This window comes from Poecilia mexicana, unplaced genomic scaffold (assembly GCF_051168715.1).
Source record: "Poecilia mexicana isolate PSO_F unplaced genomic scaffold, ASM5116871v1 scaffold_12, whole genome shotgun sequence".
NCBI classification, from domain to species: domain Eukaryota; kingdom Metazoa; phylum Chordata; class Actinopteri; order Cyprinodontiformes; family Poeciliidae; genus Poecilia; species Poecilia mexicana.
This window is the reverse complement of record NW_028263381.1, coordinates 16,319,238-16,329,596: the sequence shown is the minus strand read 5'-3', so window position 1 is coordinate 16,329,596 and position 10,359 is coordinate 16,319,238. Positions and strand designations below refer to the sequence as shown.

The 10,359-nt window shown below is 43.0% G+C and overlaps 1 protein-coding gene across 1 annotated transcript in view; it reads left to right on the top strand.

Annotated features, from left to right (window-relative positions):
* Window positions 1-994: 994 nt before the first annotated feature.
* bcr (BCR activator of RhoGEF and GTPase) overlaps window positions 995-10,359 on the top strand; it is an 83,910-nt gene continuing 74,545 nt past the window's right edge. The window contains exon 1 of the mRNA XM_088011018.1: window positions 995-3,710. Within this exon, the coding sequence (XP_087867144.1) occupies window positions 2,120-3,710 (1,591 nt within the window). The 5' untranslated portion in view covers window positions 995-2,119. The remainder of the gene's footprint in view (window positions 3,711-10,359) is intronic.

The following is a 10,359-nucleotide window of genomic DNA, read 5'->3' as shown; positions in this document are numbered from 1 at the left end:
TCCTGCCATCAAAAACACTTAAATTGTAACAGCTTTGGTTGTGACTTACCAGCTCTGGTAGGTTTGATGTGAAATAAACAGTGAATATTTGAGGAGGGTAAATGAGAGGTCATCATTGGATAAGGACCTAAAACCAAATAAAAGAATGATCAGTCAAAATAAGATTTCATGACAATCTCGTAACCAAAACTCAGAAAACATCTAAGTAAGTGAGCCTTAAAAAAAAGAGAACTTGAGATTTGAAAATGTGGAATGGTTGAAAAGCTCTCTGTGTGCTCCTACCCTGAGAAATGTCATTGGTGGACAATATAACAATGGGAATAACTTCAGCAGTCCTGGTAAGTTAAGGGGACACTGAAATGTGGGAAATTCTCCCCTTCTGACAAAACCATTCTACTCAGGAATGTATAACAAAATAATCATTAGTAGGACCTATGTCATAATATGACAAAGTAATTTTGACTTTCTACAAAGTCATAAATTTGGAGGAAGGAATTCTGACATGGCTTTTAACAAAACTATTCAACCAATATTTACATGTAAATATCAAATTAGAACTGGGTGGCTAGTGAGTTCAAGTCTAAAATCATTTTTAAGATTCAAAATAGGAATTTTAGAAATAATCCTGACACATTCAGTCATTTTATCTCAAAATTGAAATGTTTGCTTATAGCCATTTTTCTTTTTTAAATCGAACAAAATTTTTTGAATTATGAATTATATTCTCATAATTACGACTTTGAAAATCCGGACGAGGCATTTTAAATCTCCACACTGAAGACATTCACATGGAACAGAAAGTGTTGGGACAAATATTTCCCCACCAGGGGGCGCTGATAAGACAGGGTTCCAGCACCACCACTGGGATTAGTCGCACTCACTCAGCAGGCACAACTACAGTCTTTAAACTGTACCCAGAGGTAGTAAAATATATTAATGCAAATTAATATGTCAAAATTAACTTGGGAGGGCTGAGATTAAAAGCAGCCACGGGTTCAACCGCTTACTTCCCCTTTGATTTACGAATTGATATTGATATTAGAAAGTCTGCGAAAAATTCAGCACAATAACAAGCCTTATCTTTTCAAAGAAGTATCTCCAAAAAATAATGGAAGACATTTGAAGCAGTCAATTGAAGAGAGAGCCAGCTTTCCTGCTCTGTCCCTTTAACCAGTCGACTCACAGTTCTCCTGGTCCCTCCCATTCTTGCAGCCCCTCTGTTTTACTGGTCGGAGATGGGAGCGCACATAACAGCAGCAGCAGCACCACCATCACGTCGGAAGACACGGGATGAATCTAAGGAAGGGGACATGAAAACCAACAATACCAAGCAGGTGCGCTGTGGAAGATATGGGAAAAATACATCAAATTTTTCAGTGAGGCTGTACCCAGCCGCTTCAATCGGTAATTAAACCTCTGCTGTTGTGGCCTCGCTTTTTTTGCGCTTTTTTTCCCCCCAAGCTATTCTCCCCCCTACACTGCTGGCACAAAGACGCTTATTCTAAGGAGCTGCACCTGGGATTACAGTCAGTCCGCAAGAGTGAACAGATCAGTTACATCTAAAACGATGGAATGAGAAGCAGTGACAGTAAGTAATAGGATCAGGATTAAATCACTTTTCTTCTTTTTGTACCCCTGTAAATTCCCTTCTGATACCCCCCATCCGTCACCCAGCGAAGACATACTGTCATTGTCTCGAAAGTGAAATCGATTCACTCTTATTTTAAAACGTTGTTTTTGCCGGAATGATGCACAAGAAACTCTATTATGTTTATACATTTTTATTCCCTTTTGATTCATTGCGCATTCCCCGTTTTTTCCTCTGAATGAGCAGCCGGTTTCTCTTGTTCAGGATGCGACTGCGCAACCTTCGGCAAGTACCAGCAATTAGGCTGTGTGTTTGTGCACGAGTTTCCTAAAAGCTTACAAGAAACAGTTCACCCATTTTTTTTTTTTTTTTTTTTTTTTTAATTGGACGTCGCCATTGTCTGTAAAAAGAAAAAAAAGCAACTGTGGCGTTCTGGACTCAGAGGGGTCAAACGGTGCGCCCTTGGCATCACACCAACCCCCTCCTTGTGTCTGAACCAGGGTCCGTCACAGAAAATAAATCAAGCACAATATGGTGGAGCCCGTTGGATTCATAGAGGCTTGGAAGGCACAATTCCCTGATTCGGAGCCCCCCAAGATGGAGCTGCGGTCCATTGGAGGTATTGAGCAGGAGCTGGAGAAGTGCAAAGCGTCCATCAGACGCCTCGAACAGGAGGTGAACAAGGAGCGCTTCCGCATGATCTACCTGCAAACCCTCTTGGCTAAAGAGAGGAAGAGCTATGACAAACAGCGGTGGGGTTTCAGGAAGACACCATTGAATGAGGGGGTAGACCCTGCAGCCACCCAGGGTGCAGAGTCACCATCTCAGCAGCCCCACATGCAGGAGACTGGTGGAGTTGGAGGTGCTGGAGGATACGCTGTGGTCGATAGGAGTCGTTTTCAGCCACTTGGGGATGGTACTGGCAGGTCCAAACCTAGGCCCCCACCAGCCAGGAAGTCAGCTTCCCATGGAGACGGCTTGGAGTCAGCGTTTGACTCACCCCAACAAGCAGAGTCTATGTCCTGTGACAACCTTGATGGCCTCTCGCCATCTAAGCAGAGGGGTGGCATCACCCTGTCCCCCCGCAGGCCCACACTTCCACCCCCAGACAAGGATCTGCCTTCTGACCCCAAAGATAAGCTTGGGATGGGACTTGGTGTAGCAGCTCTCAGGTCCAACTTTGAGAGGATAAAACGGGCCAACTCTCACTCTGCTGGAGATGTAGGTAAGGGTCAGGAAAAGCAACTACCACCACCACCACCACCGTTCTACACCAACATGGAATTCCATCATGAGAGGGGTTTGGTCAGGGTCAACGACCGGGATGTGTCGGATAAAATCAGCTCCCTGGGTACTCAGGCCATGCAGATGGAGCGAAAGAGATCTCTTCACTCCCTTCCAGGCAATCTGGCAACAGTGGCAGGTGAACTTCGTGCCAGGCCAGTGTATAGAGGACGGTCTACTGAGAGCACCTGCGGCTATGACGCAGAATACGAAGACGGGGAGCCCAACCAGAGACATTCAGGGAGGGCCAATGGGGGTAAACCTCCACCGCCGCCTTGGCAACCATCTGAGTTCCAAGCCTACTCCAGCGTCTATGTTGGTGGAGTGATGATGGGTGAAGGTGGCAGTGGAGATGGACGTGGAGGTGGCAGTGGAATCACAATGAGGGACCACAGTGGAGGTGATGATCACCTCCTGACCTGGCCACGCCGCTCCTACTCCCCAGGTAGCTTCGAGGATGCTGGAGGGGGTGGTGGTTACACACCAGACTGTAGCTCCAACGAGAACCTGACATCCAGTGAGGAGGACTTCTCTTCTGGCCAGTCCAGTCACGTCTCTCCGAGTCCCACCACAGCCTTCCGTCGTCCCTTCAGAGAGAAGAGCAGGTCGCCTTCCCAAAACTCCCAGAACTCCCAACACTCCTATGACAGCAGCAGCCCTCCTACGCCGCAGTCTCAGAAGCGTCACCACAGGCAGCAGGGAGGCCATGTGGTCATGTCTGAGGCCACTATTGTGAGTGTTCGCAAGACAGGTCAAATCTGGCCCCCTCCTGCCCACCATGACCTCATGCCCCATGGTCGAACATCCCATGACAACAGTTTTCACGGAGACCACTTAGGTAAGTAAAGACGGCTATCACTAATCTTTGTTATGCTGAAGTTAGTCATGCTTAAATAATCTTGGCACTGACTCTGCTTTGTATAATATAGCTTTCCTCTTAAAACCACATGTTGGATGAAAGCATTAGTGATTGATAATGTTAGTTGGACTGGTGTGTGCAGTCAAATATGCCAAAATGTGTGTCCTTTGGACGGCCTTGTGGGAGCCTGATGAAAGATCCACCTCTGCTCATTCTTGGAATGTCAGTCGGGTGGGTGAACAATGAATGTGGCCAGTCTGAGTTGAAACTAAAAGTCTAGTCTTTCTCAGGCCTCTGGCTCTTGTACATAATTTAAATAGCAGGTGTCTTCCTGCCTACCTGGCTTTTTCTCTTTTCTTTTTCATCCTCCAAAAAAAAAGAGATGCAAGGTGATTTTTTTCCTGAATTACAAACATAATGTCTTCACCGACATTTACAGTTCCCACCATTCTTTAAATATGCTGTATACAAAAAAAACAAGTCCTTTTTGTTTCGCAGCCTGACCTTACATTAGGCTGATATTTCCTGTTTTAGATCCATTAGGATTACCTACATTTGTTCTATTTGTTAAATGGCAGAAAATTTGAGATCTTTTATTTATTTATTTTTTTTTGCAGATGATTATTATTACTTTCCTTAAAGTCCGAAACATACCTGGAAGTTTATAATGCCATTGGCTTTGTACTTTTTTGATCGCAAACTGTCCTATGGATTTACTTTAAGCCACCCTAATCACACTGCTTCCTCATGTGACATCATGGGAAAATCTAAATATATCAGTTTCAATATCAGGAGCAAAACTGTCTGGTTTATCTTTGAATGCAACTTTAAGATTTCTGAAGGTGACACATTTATCTGTTCAATAGACAAACAGCATGGGATTGTCCTGTCCTCATGTGGTTCAAAAAGGAGATGGTCCAGTGTCCTGGACTGGTTGGTGTGAAATGTGTCCATTAACCCCAAAACAAAAGCAAATCATGTCATGATTAGGGCTAGTGAAAGAGTGCCATTGTCTACAGTGAAACAAGTCCTTTCACAATGTGGGACGAAAAACCAGTCAGAGAGGAAGAAGCAATTACTCCAAAAGAAATATAAAATCCCAGATTACAGTTTGCAAAAGCACTCTGGAACAAAGAACATTTTGGAGACATTTCCTGTGGTTTGATGAAACAAACCTCAGCCACACAGCCACATGAGTTATGAAGAGGATTAAAGATAAGGCCTGCAAAACAGGCCTTATTCCATCAGGAGGAATGGGCCAAGCTTCCGAAATTTAAGAAAGTAATGGTATTTTTATTTTTTTTAAATCTCACTCATTATTCTTGTACTTAGTAAATAGAAATAGTTGTAGTTATCCTGACTAATCTAAACAGGTAAAGGTTAGTGTGATCTAAAGTCAGACAGGAATAGGACTGAAGGGTTTTGTCAATACAGCATATGTAAACATCTAGTTTTAGTGCCTTTATCTAGTAATCTGCCTGCACTCAGTTACTAACCTTGAGCTTTTGGAACAGCACAGCTACAAGGATATGGTGCTTAGAAACAAAGTCATGGACTATCTGGGTAACTGGGCTACCAGGACTTGGTTTTCTGTAATTTGCTCAGAAATTTTCCATTGTACAAGCCATGCCAGGTCGTAAGAGCTGAAAGCAAACACTGCTCGGGTGGCTCAAATATTTGGTATAATTTTAAAACTTGGAATGTTGTTTACTAAGGTGCGGTTAGTAGAAGCCATGCACATTTTGGTGAGTTGCCTGTCAGTGGGATTCGGCTGTGGAAGTGAGTAGTATTTTGAGTCGCTGGACTGGCGCCCTGTTTGACCAGACAGGCATCACATGCCTGCAACCAGGGTGAGCTGCAAAAGAAGGAAAGCATTGAAAGTAAAGATTGTCTTAAGCTGCTGCTTCACAAAGTTATTGCAATCATCTCAAATGCCTTTTAAGCTGTTGCAACACAGGATTCAGTTCCCAACATGTTACTGTCACTCTTAATACCATTAGCATCTGCAGTCCGCGTTTGCTCACAGGTCTCACTGCATCTATAATTCATTTATCTGAAAAGAATTGGGAACCCTGGTGGAATTAGCTAAAATGCCTTTCCAAACAGGATGCGATTATCAAAGCACCGCTGTTGCATTGAAAGCAAAAAACATCTTGCATCATGTCAATTAAAAGGCAAATCCCATCAATATTTTAGCACAACAGCAAAAGTCATTACACTCCACACAACACAATCAGGATTGTTTGAAGGTAGCTGCAAGCCCAGAAAGTCTGTCTCCAGCAAATGGCTGGCTAATTCTCCAGCTGCTGTGTTTAGGATTATCACAGTGTAGCACTATTTAAAGTGTAAAAGGACTGGATGGAAAAAATCAGAAGACTAGAATTCATCTGCTGGAGCTGTTGTCAGTAATCAATAAAACAATACAAAAGAACTACTTTCAATACCATGTATTAGACAAAAATTAAAGTTGACAATGCAAGACAAACATACATAGGACCAAAAAATAAAAAACAAACAAAAAAATATACACAGTACTGCGGCCGTCCTTCATTGATTTGTGCACAACTGGTATTGATTTCCCCGCTGGTCAGTCCAAAACCTGACCGACACACATTCAGAAGTCCATGGTTGAATTATCCGGATATTTAAGTTGATAATGTCCCAGCGCAAGTTCTTTCGGATGAAAAGATGAGTAATGGAGTGTGTGCCTGAGTGGTGAGATGGAGGGGGAATTGATACAGACCAGACCAGGATGAAGTGATTCTTGGGGCTCTCCTGGCTCCAGCCAGTTTTCAGAAGCTCGCCATCTTTTACCCTAAAAAGGGATCACCTGGCCTGTATTAAAATAAACAGGACCAGTAAATTTCCAGCCGGCTAGTTAACTAGAGTTTTCAGTTTCACTCAGAAATAAATGCAATATATCTAATCTATCAGACCAAATGAAGAAACATTTATCTCATCATCTTAAAGAAGTTAAATTACAACAATTGATCACGATTAGCATTAGTTACCAACCAACATGCTAAATTCAACAAAACATTGTGATCACTACTCACCAATTTCAATAGTAGTTGGGAGCATGGCAGCTTCAAGGCTCCAAACTCACTGGATTTTTTGGATCTACATGATTTTTATGTTGTAAGGTTAAAAAGTGCATTACAAACAAAAAGATAACTGATTGTTTGAGAACACCAACCTGTAGCTCCTTTGTCTCCAGCTCTCCCCCTCACACCTGACTGGGGAAAGCTGGAGCAAGCCTAAATAGTTACATCAGGTGTGTCAATTGGCTGCATGCATTGTGTGACTGACTGTCACTCTAACCAATGGGGCAGTAAGGCGGGACTAAGAGCAGTTTTTCCACCCTGGGTTACACCCTCCCCCCCTTAAATCATGCACGTCCCGTGACATGTAAACATTAAACAATGTGAACATTACTGGAAGTGGTGGGTGTCAAAACTAAAGCATCAGACAAACTGTGCAATAAAGTTTGAACAACTGAGACGAGCGGATTGCCTAAAGTAGTATATTGAAGCCGTTTAGGCGCCACTCTGTGACGTGTTGAGCGTCTTGGAGAGATGTCATTAATTTGATTTATGCCATCAAGGTTTGGGGATCTGTTTAAAGAAATTTCAAAATCAGGAACAGTTTCACCAACTGGGTTGCCTGGATCAGGTAGATCTTCAGGATGAGGTGGAACTTGTTCTGCAGAAACATCAGGTTGCTCTTCGACACTAGATTCTGGTTCAATTGATTCCACTTCAACAACTGACTTCAAACTCTCAGAATCTGAAAGAATTTCAACAGGTTGTTTTTCCACTGGAGAAACTATTGGGACAACAGAATTTTCTACATCAGGAGGTGATGACTTTCTGAGCGTTTTCTCCACTTTGAATTCTACTGGAGGTGGAACTAAATAGAATGGAATCTCTTCTTGCTCACTGTTCTCGCCTTCTGCAGAATCCTCAGGAGATCCTTGCCATTTCTTGGTGTGTTGACGTGTCTGGGGTTTTGTGACTGGAACTGTCTCAGTTGGTCTTTCAGCATCTGTCAGAGGGAGAAAACCACATGGAAGAAGAAGGTCTCTATGTAGAGTGCGTAGTGGGCCATCTTTGCACTCTGGTTTTACTGTATAAACTGGGAGGTCTCCAGCACACTTCACCACTACAAATACATCTTGTTCCCATTTATCACAAAGTTTGTGTTTACCTCTGAGTCTCACATTCCGCACAAGTACTCTGTCTCCAACTTCCAGCTTGGATGGTAGAACCCGCTGATCGAACCGAGTCTTGTTTCTTTTAGCACTTCTGGCAGAGTTCTTTGATGCTATCTGATAACTCTCTCTCAACCGTGACTTCAGGTTCTGTACATACTGCGAATGTGATGGACATTTCTCTTCACAGACAGGAAGACCAAAAGCAAGATCAATCGGGAGTCGAGGACAGCGTCCAAACATAAGTTCATAAGGACTATATCCTGTCACTTCATTCCTGGTACAATTGTACGCATGAACGAGAGGTTTAACATATTCTTTCCATTTTGACTTCTGTTTGGGTTCAAGAGTTCCTAACATTGCTAGCAGTGTGCGATTAAACCTTTCTACAGGGTTTCCTCTGGGATGGTATGGTGTTGTATGACACTTTTGAATTCCTGTCATAGCACACAGCTCTTTTATCAGTTTGGACTCAAAATCAGAACCTTGATCTGTATGAAGTCTTTCTGGTAATCCAAAATAGATAATGAAATTGTCCAAAAGACATTTGGCGACCGTTCTTGCCTTTTGATTCGGTGTTGGAATGGCAATGGCAAACTTGGTGAAATGATCTGTCAGCACAAGAATGTCTTTGGTATTGCTGGTATCCGGCTCAAGACTGAGAAAATCCATACAAATAAGCTCCAATGGACGTGAAGTCCGAATGTTAACTAATGGAGCAGCTCTCTCTGTCGGAGTCTTTCGACGAACACAACGTCCACATGCCTTTATTTTCTGCTCCACATACATAGCCATTCTAGGCCAATAGAATCGAGCTCTAACAAGATCCAGGGTTCGCTCTATTCCCGGGTGGCCCATGTCATTGTGAAGACTATGAAGAACAGATTCACGGAGGTCTACTGGAAGGACCAGTTGATATACATGTTGCTCATTTTCTTGCCGTTTCCTGTAAAGAATGCCATCAATCATCTCCAGTTTAGTTAGTTCTCTAAGGAGAAGATGAAGTTCTGGAAGTTCACTCCTAACTGTTGGGGGAATTTTTTCACCTGACTCCAACTGATGGATAACTTCCCTGACACTAGGATCAGCTCTCTGATGGTCTTTTAGGTCAGAATGAGACATTGCAGGAACAACAGGAAGACCATGTGCCTCTTCAGAGTAGTCCACAGGAATTATATCTGCCCTGACTGAGAGTGATTCAACCAAAAGACTTTCAACTTGAGTCCGAACCAGACGGCTTTGGCAAATTGCATCCATCACTTCAGGTGATATCTCATTGTTGCTATTGTCTAAAAGATGTTGTTGAGCAAACTGAGAGATAAGTTCCTGATCTTTATGTGCAACCTCATCTATGACAGGATTTTCACAGGGACGACGAGAGAGTGCATCAGCATCCTGGTTGTGTTTCCCTGCTCGATACTGCAACTTAAAGGAGAAAGTAGAAAGTGCAGCCAGCCAACGATGACTGGTAGCATCCAGCTTAGCTGAGGTTAGGATGTAAGTAAGTGGATTATTATCAGTGACAACTATAAAATCCGCTCCATACAAATAATCTTGAAACTTTTCTGTTACACTCCACTTCAGTGCTAAGAATTCAAGTTTGTGAGCTGGATAACGACTTTCGCTGGCTGACAAACCTCGACTAGCATAAGCTATTACCCTGAGCTTCCCCTCATGTTCCTGGTACAGGGCAGCACCCAGTCCAGTGGTGCTGGCATCTGTGTGAAGGATGTAAGGTAGTGCAGGATCAGCAAACCCCAGGACTGGTGCAGTAGTAAGTTTGTCAATCAGGGTATCAAAAGCCAGCTGACACTCAGGAGTCCACCTGGAACCAAAAGGTTGCTTTGGATCAAACTGTGGGCACTTAGAAGATTGTACTCTTGAGGGTTTATTAGTTGGGGGGTACCCACGGGTCAGATTGTTAAGAGGCTTGGCAATAGTGGCATATCCTTTTATGAAACGTCTATAATAGCCAGTAAATCCCAGAAAAGATTTCAAGGTTTTCAAATTAGTAGGAATTGGCCAGGATTTCACTGTGGAAATCTTTTCTGGGTCTGTCTCAACACCTTTCCCTGAAACAATGTGACCCAAATATCTAACAGATGTTTGGAAAAATTTACATTTTTCCAGAGAAAGTTTTAATCCAAATTCTTTCAGACGATTTAGAACTCTCAGCAGACGGTTTTCATGTTCTTCAAGACTGTTTGAGAATATGATCAAGTCATCCAGAAAAACCAAGACCTCTTTCAAATGCAGGTCACCCATGCATTTCTCCATCAATCTTTGAAAGGTTGATGGTGCATTTGTAACCCCCTGAGGCATTCGGTTAAACTCCCAAAACCCAAGTGGAGTAACAAAAGCGGTCTTAGCTTTATCTGATTCATTCATTTCAATCTGATAATAACCAGATTTCAGATC